At 54.2% G+C, this 13,543-nt stretch overlaps 5 protein-coding genes across 5 annotated transcripts; 4 read left to right on the forward strand and 1 right to left on the reverse strand.

Moving 5' to 3' along the window:
* Positions 1 to 324: 324 nt before the first annotated feature.
* Positions 325 to 1,318, forward strand: EV422DRAFT_288096 (uncharacterized protein). The gene is made up of 2 exons (XM_053066017.1): positions 325 to 902; positions 994 to 1,318. Exons 1-2 carry the CDS (start codon positions 529 to 531, stop codon positions 1,238 to 1,240), a joined length of 621 nt encoding a protein of 206 aa, XP_052921504.1. The 5' UTR covers positions 325 to 528; the 3' UTR covers positions 1,241 to 1,318.
* Positions 1,319 to 4,501: 3,183 nt separating this feature from the next.
* On the forward strand, positions 4,502 to 6,051 carry EV422DRAFT_509764 (uncharacterized protein; the record flags this gene model as incomplete). Its single annotated transcript, XM_053068874.1, has 3 exons — positions 4,502 to 5,065; positions 5,384 to 5,803; positions 5,959 to 6,051. 3 exons carry the CDS (start codon positions 4,502 to 4,504, stop codon positions 6,049 to 6,051), a joined length of 1,077 nt encoding a protein of 358 aa, XP_052921505.1.
* Positions 6,052 to 7,708: 1,657 nt separating this feature from the next.
* Positions 7,709 to 8,840, forward strand: EV422DRAFT_288250 (uncharacterized protein). The gene is made up of 3 exons (XM_053066019.1): positions 7,709 to 7,947; positions 8,010 to 8,200; positions 8,265 to 8,840. The coding sequence occupies exons 1-3, from the start codon at positions 7,846 to 7,848 to the stop codon at positions 8,473 to 8,475; spliced, it is 504 nt and encodes a 167-aa protein (XP_052921506.1). The 5' UTR covers positions 7,709 to 7,845; the 3' UTR covers positions 8,476 to 8,840.
* Positions 8,841 to 9,384: 544 nt separating this feature from the next.
* Positions 9,385 to 11,468, reverse strand: EV422DRAFT_545652 (uncharacterized protein). The gene is made up of 3 exons (XM_053071467.1): positions 10,826 to 11,468; positions 10,381 to 10,723; positions 9,385 to 9,924 (listed from the first exon to the last, which is right to left on the reverse strand). The coding sequence occupies exons 1-3, from the start codon at positions 11,338 to 11,340 to the stop codon at positions 9,682 to 9,684; spliced, it is 1,101 nt and encodes a 366-aa protein (XP_052921507.1). The 5' UTR covers positions 11,341 to 11,468; the 3' UTR covers positions 9,385 to 9,681.
* A 42-nt stretch (positions 11,469 to 11,510) lies between these two features.
* EV422DRAFT_288197 (uncharacterized protein) lies at positions 11,511 to 13,060 on the forward strand. The gene is made up of 3 exons (XM_053066018.1): positions 11,511 to 11,574; positions 11,667 to 12,410; positions 12,491 to 13,060. The coding sequence occupies exons 1-3, from the start codon at positions 11,545 to 11,547 to the stop codon at positions 12,767 to 12,769; spliced, it is 1,053 nt and encodes a 350-aa protein (XP_052921508.1). The 5' UTR covers positions 11,511 to 11,544; the 3' UTR covers positions 12,770 to 13,060.
* The last annotated feature ends 483 nt before the right edge of the window (positions 13,061 to 13,543 follow it).

The following is a 13,543-nucleotide window of genomic DNA, read 5'->3' on the forward strand; positions in this document are numbered from 1 at the left end:
CTCGAAGTGCCGCTTTACGATACTTACGAAATTGATATTGATGTCGAAACGGATTACGGACGCCGCAGTATGGAACGGGCTGGCTGTCCACCGGCGGCCCGAATGTCGTCTAACGCACATCGTGATGCGTCGTCCCAAGATCCGCTGTGGTCAAGTCCATGTTCCACCTGCCTTTTTCCATGCATGCGTTGCCAACCTGTCCCGCGAAATACGTCGCATCCAGGTCCAAAGCCTCAAGTGTCGGCGGTCGTCATGTCCTTGTGCGCATATCTCTAGTTGATGAACCAAGCGACGAATGTCCCGACTGTATGTGGAATCCTCGCCCGGATCCCTTTGTCGCAGCCACCGATCCGGATCGCCCGAACGAAGCAGTCCTCCTCAAGTGTTCGCCTCGCCTCCACAATGTCCCGATGATCAGCCGGTTTACGAGTTCCCAGTTGCGTAGTCGCCATTGCGTGCCATCCAAATGAAGCAAGTCCCTGTCTCGTTCCTGTTTCGCGTCGCCTCCTGTCGATTATCGAGTCATCTATGTACATTGTCCGAGGTTGCGATAGCCGTATCCGGAAGTCGCACAAGTCCCGCAGTGTGCCCGATGTCGGCTTGATTGTCGCACGAAACAAACACGCTCCCGCAAAGATGAAAGACAAGACAGTCTCGAGAAAAGAATACAGACCTAGGCACCGGCCTCCATCGCTGACTGTTCCCAGCGGACCCCGTCGCCCGATTGAAGCGCCGTGCTGTGTCGCATGTCTTGTCGTCGCCAGATATGCACCCGCTGGATCTTGCCCTCGTGTTCTGGTGGTATTTCCCAAATCCACAAAGCCGAGATCCGTTTCGTCGAAGTGGAATGGTGAAGCCTATGTCAGATGCATCTTCGAGAACGTACCTGGTAAAAAACAGTGGTGAGAAAAATATGTATGCTCCCTGCTTCAACCATCGCCCATTCGACCTACCTTTCACATTCCCACGGCTTCCCCATGTCATCCATTCAAGCGCTCCCTCCACCGGTTCGCACAAAATTCGCCGTTCCCATGTCCGCATGCCGAGTCTGGTTGTCCCGATCGCTTGGTGTTCGTTTCACGACCCGTACGCTGGCGAAAAGCATGAACCCGCGTCGACATCGGATGCCCGAGACCTGCAGAGACCGTGCAGAATGATTAGTCCCGTCCATCTTCGCATGTCAAGCGAACTCCCCCACAAGCCCTATCGTAATGTACCTGCAACGAATCCGGCGATTTAATTTCCCTTGCGCGTGTCCAAGAATCCACGAGTGCAAGTGCGCCGGTTGTCGCCGATGATCCCGGTGATGCGGTTGGCGCTCAGCCAATGTCGGAAATGTCGAGAATCTGACCTGCTTGCCGCCCATGCGTCCTGTGTACGCTGATGTCCAAGTCGTTAGGTATGCCGCCCATGCATCCCATCCCGATAGCTGTGCGCTGGTGTCCAAGTCGACCGGTTTCGCCCCTTCATCCATCCCCATGTGGATTTTCTGCCACCCAAGCCGTTCATATTAGCGCCCATGCATCCATGTCCTCCCGTTGTATCCCGGATGCGATTCCCTAAGTCCATGATACTCAAGTCGATCGGTGATAGACATGCCGCCCCCATGCGAATCCCCAATGTCCTCGGTATGCCGCCTCTAGATCCATCCCCATGTATTTCGGAATCGACTTGGATGCCCGCGTTCACCAAGTAGATCGGTGCGCCGCCCATGTCATTGAGAGCCCTGACGTGCCCATCATGCTCGGTTCGGTACGTTACGGCGGTGTCCAAGGTGTCTGCCGCCGCCGCCTGTTGTTGCATGTGAACCCGATACGTTTAACATGTCAACCGGTAATCGCTCCCGTATCCAAGTCGCTCGATATCTCGCCCAGGCTTCCATATAGTCGGATGCGAAGCCACGTGTCCATCATTTCCGACTCGATACATGTCGTCGAGTCGATATTTCCATGCATCCGTCTCCATCATATGGGGGTCGATACGTGGGTCCAGGTGTAAGCGTGAGTTCGACTCTCAAGCGAGTCGATGTGGCCAAGATGGGTTGTAAGCGCTCCGTCAAGTCAGCGTCACACGGGATAAACGATTGAGCGCCGATCCCAGGCCGGTTCTCGTATACGAAGTCCATACGTGTCGTCGGTGTCAAGTCCTGGGCTTTCCGATGCAGTGATTGTAGTTGCCCGAGTCCAATTCCAAGCCCCGTCCTCGGATTCGACTCGGATTCGACATCCCTCCCCACCGTCCAATCCCTGCCCTTGTATAACGACCCATAAAGGGGGTTGTGTCGTCGATTGTACCTGCCGTCATTGTTCAAGTCGTAAGCGAATAAAGATCCATAAGCCCGGTAGTGTCGTCGATCCCAATAACTGTCGTCGTTGGTCGTCAAGTCGTACGCGAATAAAGATCCATAAGCTGGTAGTGTCGTCGATTCCAATGCCTGCCGGTAATGTCGTCTCCGCGATAAACCCATTGAAGCGTTATACCGTAGTCCACGTTCAAGTTCAGTCCTTCCCCACCGCCAATCTCCATGACGATCTCCTTCAACCGGTAGTCCCTCGATTCCAAAACGTGTTTGTCGGTGTCCAAGTTAATCCTCCGAAGTATGTCGATGGCGGCGGATCATGACCCTTCCCGTCGACGTAGAAGCGGATCAGCATTCGGGATGCCTAGACAGCGAATAGGCCGAAGGAGTGCCAAGTATCGTGCTTAACGGCCCAAGTTTCGTGGCCCAACCCTCCCGTTCCGTCGATGTCGCTACCGCAAGAAGAAATACGACGAGTTCTTCATCAGTACAATTGAGCTACACCGCCCAACCAATGACATGCCAACCCACCTTCTTCATCTTCCCAAGTCCGCAATGCGACAGAAGGGGGCGTTCGGGTCGATAATCAGCTGACGAATTCGCATACCATGCATGAAGCGATGTCACCAGCGATCCCAAGTCCGAGAGGTCGAAAAGTCAGCACATGAGTCTGAGGAGACGTTGTCATTAGCGATTCCAGGTCCAGAGGCTCGAATGCAGTCGGTGTATTCGAAGAAGCTATCTGACTAGCACGTATGTCCGGAGGCCGGTAGTGTGCAAAGGTCGTTCAGTTAGCCCGATGAATCCGAAGCAGCAATATCCACCAGCGATCCCAAGTCCGGAGGCCGATAGTTTGCGAAGTCGTCAAGCTTGTCGTCAATGTGGCATGTTGAATCCGAGGAAGAGATATCACTTGCGATCGCATGCCCAGAGACCGAAAGTCTGCAAGAGTCAAGTCCGCATCTGGATCCGAGGAAGCCGTATCACTCACCATCGTGAATCTTGTATCTGCATCTCCGGGGAGCCTTCACATCACATGATGCCAATCGGGAAGAGGTTCTTTCGTCGACGACACTCACCGGATGTGGTATACGAAACGACATTGGCTCCCGTTGCGCTGATGTGGATCGTAATCAGATGTTTTGTCAAGGACACTCACCGAAAGTCGCATGCAAATATGGGTGTCGTTGTGCTGATGTGGAGGGGATGAAGATTGTGTAAATGAGAGCTGGGGTCGACGAGACTCATCGTGAGCGGAATGGCGGAGAAGACAAGATGTGTGTTGATCACTAGCTTGAACACGGCTTGGATGCGATATGGAGCGGACTGACGAAGTCCGCAAGCTCGTTTTCGTCACTGCTTTCGGACTCGCATGCGCCCTGAATGTGACCGCCTGTGATGAAGTGGACTATGATGGATAATCGATGCGCAATGCGCAGGCTATGGTTGGAGAACTTGTCTGTCTTCCGGCCTCGCCGTTCCCGCCTTCCGTTTGCGGGATCAATACCGACCGCGGCGCTGTAATGCGAAAGAATTTGTCTCCAAATAGGAACTTGCTTGATAGACTCCGCATCCGTGTGAGCGACAGGACACGTGCACCGGAAGTGCCATCGTTGGTCATTCGCTACGGGGACTTGCCTGAACTTATCGTACTTGTGGGGCGCTGATAGACCTTGAGTGCTGGAACGAGGACGGATCCGTATTGCGGGCTTGTGCTGGCCGGAGGGACGACGCACCTTGTGTTTGCTTTGGAGGTGGCTTGCTAGGAATAAAACGATCTTGAGCTTGCGACTGAAAGGCGGATGACGTACCTTCGAGGCATCGTTGCTGGTTGTAGTTGTCGTTACCGGATATTGGATGGCATCTTGGGCGCTGGATCTGTGGATTGCCGCAAGGATGTAGGACCGATGGATCGACGTACCATTTCTCGCTTGCTGTCGATATCGGACTTGTACTGCGTTTTGGACCATTTGCATAACGGATGGAAGAGCCGAAGAACGAAATATGAACATACCCCTCGTTTGCTTGATTGCTGTCGTAATCGTTGTCTTGCGTTTATGGACCGGTCGTGTAAATCGAAGGACTTGTACTTACATGGGAAAAGCCGAACCGAACCGCATATGAGTAGGCGTGGGAAAATACGATACGGAACGCACCTCTTCGAGACTACTTCAACCGGATGGGAACTTGAATGGAGACGGAATGAAGGATACTCAGAAAGACGAAGGCAGCGAAGAGCTTCCCCTCTTTTATATTTCCTTTTCTCGCGAGGACGGAAGCCAGAAGTGCTCGCGTCTTGAAGTGCGGAAGCAGCACGGACGGGGCCTCGAAACGGGAGTTGTGGCCCAGAATGGAAACAGTGGAAGTCCAAAAAGGAAAAAGCTCCCTCCTTTCGGTCTCTTTCCGGTCTCCTTGGATTGTCTTGAGTGGCCTTGCCAGGACGAAGCGGATTTCCCCACGGAAAGGGATTTTCGAATCGAGTCGGTGATGCCAAAAAAGGGGACGCGCCATGCGTCCTTCGCGCGTGTCGGTGACAGGAACCCTGTTCTGAATCCCCCAGAATCACAGGAGACGAATGCGTCTTCTCGAAATGGTGACAAACCAAACTATGAGACTGGATCGGGGTTACAGGATGCCAACATGTGTCTAGGGGCAAGGAGAGAGGTCGCCGCACTTGCGCCCAAGCATCGAGCTGCATCAAGGAGCGGCAAGTTCGGAAATGCCATGCAAAACGGGGACGTCTATTCTTGGAAGCTGCTGAGAGATGTGTTGAGGCAAACGCTTACGCAACCTCTCTGCCCGTCCATCCATTGTCGCGACCACGAACACACCGCCCCATGCACATAATCACCACATTGACCTGCCCATTCTTCTGCAAAGCAGAATCGCTGAACAACCACAGATTCAGTAGCGGCACAATCTTCCTGTCTCTCATTCTTCTCATCGTGGACCGTGGAAAGTTGCGAAATGACATGGGATCCATGCTCATCAAGGAGGCTGAAGAAGGGACCGTGACAAAGTTGCGATGCCATGTCGCAATTTCTAATCGTCATCCCGAAATCCCATTGAATTTTGTGGCTGAAGAAGCATAAACGGGTCGATATCCCTTCGCGTCACGAGAACATCACCTCGCCAAACAAACAAGCGCCCCCCGTAACTCTTATCTCCCGCCCACACCGGTCGACATTGTCGCTGGAGGGAGACGAGGCCCGCATGCTGGGAGGAGCTGGGTTGGGGTTGGATTTTGGGACGGGAGTTGGGGTGTATGTGGATGTTGGTGTGGATTTGGGGTGGATGAGGATTGTGCTTTGGCCAGAGGAGGTTGAAGCAGACTTCCGGAATGTTACTTTGGATGCAATCTGCAAATGGAAGATGGATGCGGTGAACCGCTTGGTGTGCCGCATGTGTACCGTACGCATGTTGCGGTTGCGGCGGGCGGTACGGCGAACAGGCGCCATATGCGGTCATCTCACGCTCAACTGGGATGCCAAAGGTGACTTCCAGGTGAATCCGGATCGCAGACCCGTACACAAACACATACAGGATCTCATACTTGCACGTCCAACCTCATGTTTACGGTCGACGGTCTTCGCACTGCGGTTTCATTCCACGGACATATGTCCTGAATCTGGCCCGTCATATTCGTTACATGTTTCAAGGACTGGGGTGATGCTGTCCCGATCCGAACGATAGGAACTTCCCGGACATTGTTTAGACACTCGGGGAGCGGTGAGGAGACGTATCGGCCGTGATCGCAATGCATTGAAAGTCAAATTTTGGTGCACACTTGGAAGCACATTGCATCTTTGTCGAAAGCATGAAAAGATTTTATCTTGGATCCCATATCTGGTCCCTCTTCAGCGACGGTTTAACAGTTGTCAAAGATGCAATGTGCTTCCATTGCAGCATCCATTGCACATTCTGCCTCTCTCCGGTCATGGCAGTAGGGCAAACCGGAGCTACTAGGCAACTGGGCATATGGACCGAGGAAGCTGAGACATGGTGGATCACGGATAGGGCTCAAGTCAGAGAAGATGATCACGTGTAGGGTTCTCTCACACCAGCGAAGGTCCGCATATCGGGCCACCAAATGGTTGGACGGGAAGAAAACATGAGCATTCCAATCCTAGCCGTCCGAGATTTTGGGACGTTTTGCGGTGGTTCTGCAAGACCGATTATCGTCTAGGAGCAATTTATTTAGTAATACGAAAAGGTTCCGTCAGGAGGCACTGCACAATAACCATCGTCTCTTACAAATGACTCAGGACGGGGAGAGGACGTAAGTGCATATGGACTTTGTGAGAAGAGTCGTCATGAACTGGATGCATCAAGTGACTTCACGCCTGAGAAATCGCTGCCTGAGATATCGCTAGTCCGCTTTTCCATGACATGTCCGCTCCATGTCAAATCGCGAACCCGACAGCTCGGTTGACAGCGTTGTCTTCACACAGCGAAATTCAGTCCCGACCCCCATTCCAAATACAACACAAGCAAACCAGTCCAACCAGGCGAAAAGCGTTGTCTCAACCACATCCCGCTCATTCAAAGGGCATGGTGTCTCAAGTGAACTCACTGGACCGACATGCGAGGAATGGAACGAGATATGCCATATGGCGGAAAGCTGAATGCGGGAAACGTCCATGTGGGGAATTTGCGCGCTCATTGACTGGGGGATGTTCAGACAGACCTTATCACTCGAAAGAAGAGAAGATCCATCACTGCGAGTTGCCTCTCTGGTGCAAGTAAACGCCACGTTTCTCAGAAGCTCTGCACCATCACTGCACCATCGCGTCGAGGAGGGCCGTGGTAGGTCAGTCTGGGGACTTGTGACCCTCCGCCCGCATGTAGGTTTGTTGGACTTCAGTCGGTCTACAGTGGGAAAAGAAAGGAAAGGAAGGCGGTCTCAACCGCGGATCTTGATGTGGGGTCCGCAGGTCTTCGCCAACTGTCGGCTCGGAGGGAGAGTGAAACGTGGCGTCGGTCGTATATAGAGCGAGTGCGGTATTGTCCTGAGGAGGCGGACGGCCGGGGTCCGAAGGATAGGTGAGCGGCATTTACGTCGCTGTACACGATCAACCGCAATGTTCCAAACTTCCTTGTCGGCATTGCCCTTCTGGAGGGTGTGCAGTTCAGCAACCTGGTCGCCACAGTCGACGTCCAGAATTTCAAATTTCTCAAAGATCTGGAGCACATCACCCACATTATCGCCATTACGTTCGAAGGAGACTGGTTCTTCATCATCCTTCTGGTGTTTGCGACGCTGCACACCATCTATAGCGCAATATGCTTGTCTGGCTTCGGAGCCAGGATTTACAAGATCCCCGGTGGAAAGTACTTGATGGCTCCCGCGCCACTCATTTTACCCATCATGCGGAGCTTGAGTTACGTCCCTCTTCTCGTTAGCGTGTTGGGCCAGCTGCCCTGCCGGTACCCTCACGGTACCGAGACAAAATCATTCAGCCAATGTGCCGCCTATCTTTGCTGAAGTGCTTTCTTTGTTTCTAGCGCGGGATGCATTTCCGCCGTTCGTCAATCAAGATTGCAATATGGAATGCTGGGGTGCCGCCCATTCTCAAAGAATGGCGATTGGGCACGCCATCTTGCTACTCTATCTTCTCATCACGATATACACGGCGGAGTTGTGGCAGGTTTGTTCTGGCACTCCGCATATGCGTCGGGAGAATGGCCTCTCATGTCTCGCGTCTTGTAGGAGCTTGATCCCCAAAGGCAGATCAAGCGGACACCAGCGTTCTTCCTGGCCCTCGATGGGGTAGAATTCGCGATGGTATTCTGCAAAATCTTCCTGCGCGAATCTCCTTCTGCCTTTTTTGTGATCGTGGTGGTCATTCTTACGCGAATGATGGGGTTCTCCTTCACCTTCAAATTGAACAATGTTGCTTGGTACGTGATGACACCACACCTTTTTTCTGTTTGTTAGCGCCCTCGCTAACTGGCTGATCGGCAGGCTATCGCCACGCTCACGGGCTGGGCGGCTATTTACCTCTGCGCCTACCTCGTCGCCCATTACCGATACTACCGCGTTCCGTTCTTCGAGGCCCGCGGCCATGACTCGGCGGACAAGTTTTTGTCGTTGTTTGCGAAAGGCGGGCAGAGGGCCAAGTCAGCAATGTAGGTTCATGCTCGGGTTTTTTCTGGGGCTGTTTTGGGGAGGCTGAACGAGTCCTCCGGTGGCGAACGGGAAGGTGTTCTCACTAGCAAAATTTCGCACTCTCACGCACTTGAGGATGGAGGTCGCCGTAACTCCACCTCGACTGCCCAGGTTGACGCCAGTGCGGTACGTTCTGTTCGGAGCATGCGAAATCAAAAGTGAGACGCCTAACAGGAGGTGGAACATTGCAGCGTCATCCGGGAGTGGCAGACCAGCGGCCAGCTCCCGAAGCACTACGCCGCGACGTATCTTGACCTGCGCCTGGCGGAAGACCTCTTCCTGACCCAGGCGGTTGCAATGTGGGCGGGGAAAGATTTGGGCAAGGAGAAACTCTTGAAATTGCTGTCTCAGCCTTTGTTCTATGAAACATGCTCTATTCAGTAGTCATTGAGGGTTAGTCATAGTCTTAAGGTTAGGAGCAGGTTGACCGATAGCGTTATTGCGCGGTGATGCTAAATGCTTTTGACAGGATTTTGACATGGTTTTCGGGGCACCAACTTTGAACTTGCCGAATCGGATTGTGTACACCAAGTATTTGAATGAAGCAGGTTGCGGAACGTAAATACCAATCCCATTGTCTCGATCGTTCCCAAATTTCAACATCCGCTTGGAGGTTGAAGTTGAGCACGTGCAGCGAGCGATCTTTTCGAACACCCCTTTGGCTGCATCAATCATCGTTCGCATCCCTCTATCCTGATGAAGTTGGGCATAATTGACAAGAAGCCAAACTCCATATTCACAGGGCAATATGAGACTGAGTTCGCCAGTGAAGATATACAGTAAAATCAGCAGAAGGGAGGTATAGGTGCCTATGTAGAATCACTCCGTTTGTGGACGCAACCCGGCCGAATATGGCTAGCAAGCAGCGGTACATTTTCCAAAGCGCTTCTATGTTCTGTGCACTTTGTGTATTATACCCCCTGTGTATTATACAGTACATCCTGTTGAGTTTGGGTTTAACTCTTCCGTTGCCCTACCACAAACCCCGCCAAACCGAATGGCTGGTATCGCGCGATGCTGTCACCTGCTGTCAGTCCACATCCCCCAATGCCACCTATAAACGGAGAGCAAGGTATCATTGGAGGAGAGAGGCTCCAGACGCTTGAATATATATACGGGTTATGGAGAAAAGAGAGCGGGGGGGATACTGCGAGGGTTGCAATAGCGGAGGCCGAGAGCATGATTCCCATAAACTGGGTTACAAATCAATCGTTCACGCACATATTGGTTTTTTTTTGACGAGTCTTCTAAGGGGCGAGTTTTCCCGCACGAAAGAGACAGCCGCACAGACTCTCCTTTTACCGCCATATCGAGGAAGAACACCGCAATCTTTCGCAAAAGAAGCAGGAAAAACACAGCCGCTGACTTGAACGTCAGAACATATCCACTTCCGTCTACCTGAACTCAACGTTTGGCTTCGTGTGTTTGTCGGTGAAGAGGGAAGAACGCAAGTGAACTGTTTTTTTTTGCGAGAATTATTGTAAGAATTGGTGTTCAAGTGGCGATATGGAAGGGAGCCATCCCTGGCTTCAGTATGAAGCACACCATATCATTGGCGTAACTTGCAACTTATCCTCTTTTGTCGTCCATGCTCTCACAGGCTCAACACACGCCGAACTTACTGTTTACCCGAATCCCTTAGGCCTCTACAATGGCTGACCAATTCGACCCCACCAGCTGTGCTCCAACCCCGCAGTATCAGTTCCCATCCCACTCGCCCACCGCCCGTGGCGTAACCTCCCTAGGCAGCGGCAACTCCAACGCCCAAGGCAGCCTGAGCATGGACTCGCTCCACACAAGCAGTCCCACCTCGCCCGTCTCCTTCGCAGCGCCCATCACCCTCATCCCCTTCCGTCGCTTCGAGCGCGGTCGCTGCCTCTCCCGCCAACTCAACCTGGCCGACCCATCTTACCTGCTCGTCGACGAAGGCGATGATCTCTTGCTGTACGGAAGCGATGTGACGGTCGCGTACTACTACGCGGGACATCTGACCACCCATCGGCAAGGCTGGGTGTCGCGATTCGCCATCCAGAGATGTGACGTGCCGTCCACGCCCCCGCCGGCGCCAAACAGTGACCAGTTCCGGGGGCTGAGACCGATGGGCACGCCGACGAGGCAGGTGGATGCGTTTCCGACCGCGCAGAGGATGGGTTCGACGGGGTTTGCGTTCCCGACTCCGTATACGCCGACGCCGGACCCGCAGGCGGGGGAGAGGGGCCAGTTGAGGGCGAATGCTAGTAGTGCTTTGTGGGGGACTTATTTGCCTAATGTGAGTTTGGATGCACATGTTCGCTAATTTTTCATCGGTTTGGCTTTGCCGTTAGAAGCACAGCCTTGAGCTTAATACCGAATCTTACCTCCTCGCACCCACCAGCAGCAACTGGGCCTCTTCCAACTCCAATTGCCCGCACGGACGGACTCCACCCCAGCGCAAGTCCGAAGCGCCTCTAACCTCAATATTTACGACTGGGCGAACACCTTCGCAACCCTGTCCGCGGGCAACGCTGCGTTCATGCCGGAGGCGCCCATCCTCGGCGCGCAATCGTACGATCCCACCCCAATGCTCCCGCAAGATCCCACGGCCGCGGCACCCACCACACTCACCCCAATGGAACAACCCAGCGCGCACAGCGTCCCCACGCTCGACAAACCGCGCAAAAAATGGGACAGAACCTACGAACTGAAACGCCGCAACTCCGGCAAACGCTCCCACGGCATCAACCTCGACCCCACCCAACGGCTCCGGTTCCCGCCGCCCGGCTCCAAATGCACCTACGCAGACTTCGTCAAACACCTCGTCGCCATCCTCGCCTCCTATGCGGCCCACCACCGCGGGTGCGCCTTCACCCCCGAGCACGTCTCGCGCGTGCATGAGGTCATGCAGAGGTACAAGCGGGAGAACAGGGAGTGGAAGCAGTGGAAGGTGTGGCTGGATGGCGAGACGTATGACCGGTTGGAGGGGCTGAGGGTGTTGTGTGCCGGGGAGCAGGTGAGGAGGGGGGAGATGCTGGAATTGATGTTGGATTTGGCAGGGCGCGGGGGGGAGGGGAGGACTGAGGGACGGCAGAGGCCGGAGATGTTGGGGTTGGCGTTTGAGGATTGTAAGGTAACCGCTCCCCATACCCCGTCCGTGCGTTTGCGTTTCACATCACGGGGGTTCATTTCTTCTCAACTGGTGAGTATTTGTTTGTCCGACAGTCATGCCTCCACGACCAGGAATACCTCCTTAACCCGGACCATGAAGACGACCCCGCGCTCCGGCTCCAGATCCCCTCCGCACGCCCACACGGCGCCACCACCTCCCCTGCCCACGCCGAATCCGCCGCCATCGACCGGTTCCTCGCCGCAGCGTCAGGTCCTACATCCGCCTCCGTTCCTTCCCATCTCCAATGCGAAGCACAGGCGGTTTTAGCGGATGAAAGTTTCACCCCGCATCGCAAACGCAAGCAACGGCAGGCAGACGTGGGCGGTGGCGCGCAGGATTCCAGACATGGGGAGTTGGCGATGGGCGATTTTGCGCGAGATCTGTTCCCGGTGGATCGTCAGGGTTTCATGGCCATGTACCCGCATCCGCCAGCTGGGGATGTGCGTGGCGGGCAGGACTGCGGGGAAGATGCGCGAGATCAACATGATTGCGGGACGCCGACACATACCCACTGCGACGGCGATGGGGACGCCAAACATGCACCCGATGGAGAGGAGGAGGATGTGAGCGACTGCTTGAACGCCATGACGCTGGCTGACACGACCGGGGATGCGCACACCCGCGACAAGGCCCCGAAGGCCCCGACGCCGAAACGGGGCACACCGAGCGAAGATGCGGAGCAGTCGGCCAAATCGCTCAAACGGTCTCGGAAGGTGGGGGTGGGTGGCGAGATGGGCGACGGGGAGTTTGAAGTCGAGGAGTTGAAGAGAGTCTGGGAGACGATGTTTGATGCCTGGGTACGAACCCTCGTCCATTGTCCTTCCCCCCGCCCCCTCAATTTCAACACCTACTAACTAACCCTCCCACATGTTCTCAGGCCATAGCCTCCCGCTCATATGATGGAGACGAAGTGGAAGAACCCACAATCCCACCCCACCTCTCCAAACTCTTCCGGTACCTCTACTCCCTCGACGTCATCTCCCCAGACGCGTACGCCCGTGCCCGGACTGGAATCGAGGAGGAGGTCGAGTCAGGCGATGACGAGTACGCGGTGATGAAGTGTGTGATGACGAGGGCGATGAGCCCTATTATAGGCGGTTTGAGGAGGTTGGTGATGAATATGGGGGGAGGGTTAAGGAAGGGAGGGAGAATATAGAGAAGGTGCAGGAAGACGGGGAGGAGGTGTCGCGATGATGTGGTGGCGTGGGGCGTATTGCGGTCATGGTGGTATTGCGGCGTAGTGTTAGTGTGCAATGATGTGTATATATAGCCATGAGGGTGTGGTGCTGGCCTTTGATAAGCGTCTTTGCAAAGAAAATGTACTGTATGTGACCAATCGAAAATCGAATGGTATTGAGTTTCGGCTTTGGCTCCGGCCTGCAGAACGGGCTATCGGAAAGAGCATAGGGTGCGACATTGTAAGCGAGATTGTGTTTTTAGTACATCCATACATGTGTTGAGCAGCTGTGAGGAAGAGCGTCTTTGGGGGTAAACTGGGGGCTGGAAAAGGTTATAGCGCGTGCGTTGCGCGTTTGCCTGTGCTTTGCATGTGTTGCCAAGCCAATGCAATCCTGATCCAAACACAACCATTGTGAGTAGAGTTCTCCGCATTGTCCGCATGTACATTCGCCACCTCCCGACGGAATCGACGAACCAGGCCACAGCGCGAGAATGGTACTTCGAGACGTTACGCGCGTCATTCGCGTTTCGCCCTCTCCTCTTGCTGTTATTTTGTCGGGCGGAGCATAAGAAGGGGTTTGCTGGCTGGCAAGGCATCTAAGTGCATACACTTCCAGACGGTATGCGATTGCATGTCTCGAAAAGACCTTACGCGTGTGTTTCGCGTTCTTCGTCCGGATATCAGCTTACGTGAACGACTGACAGCAGGTGACAGCATCCCACAGATCCGGTTCTTCGGGTCACGACGCGC

This window comes from Fimicolochytrium jonesii (assembly GCF_025526975.1).
Source record: "Fimicolochytrium jonesii strain JEL569 chromosome Unknown EV422scaffold_36, whole genome shotgun sequence".
Classification (NCBI taxonomy): Eukaryota; Fungi; Chytridiomycota; class Chytridiomycetes; order Spizellomycetales; family Powellomycetaceae; genus Fimicolochytrium; species Fimicolochytrium jonesii.

Bases quoted from the DNA above. Each gene is read 5' to 3' on its own strand.
- EV422DRAFT_288096 (XM_053066017.1), top strand. From the start codon at position 529: ATGTACATTGTCCGAGGTTGCGATAGCCGTATCCGGAAGTCGCACAAG. The intron at 903-993 runs GTGAGAAAAATA...CATCCATTCAAG, and splicing joins GTACCTGGTAAAAAACAGTG to CGCTCCCTCCACCGGTTCGC.
- EV422DRAFT_288250 (XM_053066019.1), top strand. From the start codon at position 7,846: ATGGAATGCTGGGGTGCCGCCCATTCTCAAAGAATGGCGATTGGGCAC. The intron at 7,948-8,009 runs GTTTGTTCTGGC...CGCGTCTTGTAG, and splicing joins ACACGGCGGAGTTGTGGCAG to GAGCTTGATCCCCAAAGGCA. The intron at 8,201-8,264 runs GTACGTGATGAC...GCTGATCGGCAG, and splicing joins AAATTGAACAATGTTGCTTG to GCTATCGCCACGCTCACGGG.
- EV422DRAFT_288197 (XM_053066018.1), top strand. From the start codon at position 11,545: ATGTTGGGGTTGGCGTTTGAGGATTGTAAG. The intron at 11,575-11,666 runs GTAACCGCTCCC...TTTGTCCGACAG, and splicing joins TGGCGTTTGAGGATTGTAAG to TCATGCCTCCACGACCAGGA. The intron at 12,411-12,490 runs GTACGAACCCTC...ACATGTTCTCAG, and splicing joins AGACGATGTTTGATGCCTGG to GCCATAGCCTCCCGCTCATA.
- EV422DRAFT_545652 (XM_053071467.1), bottom strand. From the start codon at position 11,340: ATGCACGCGCGAGACGTGCTCGGGGGTGAAGGCGCACCCGCGGTGGTG. The intron at 10,724-10,825 runs GTAAGATTCGGT...TAGGCAAATAAG, and splicing joins CTGCTGGTGGGTGCGAGGAG to TCCCCCACAAAGCACTACTA. The intron at 9,925-10,380 runs GTAAGATGGGTC...AAAAAAAAACAG, and splicing joins TCGCCTTCGTCGACGAGCAG to TTCACTTGCGTTCTTCCCTC.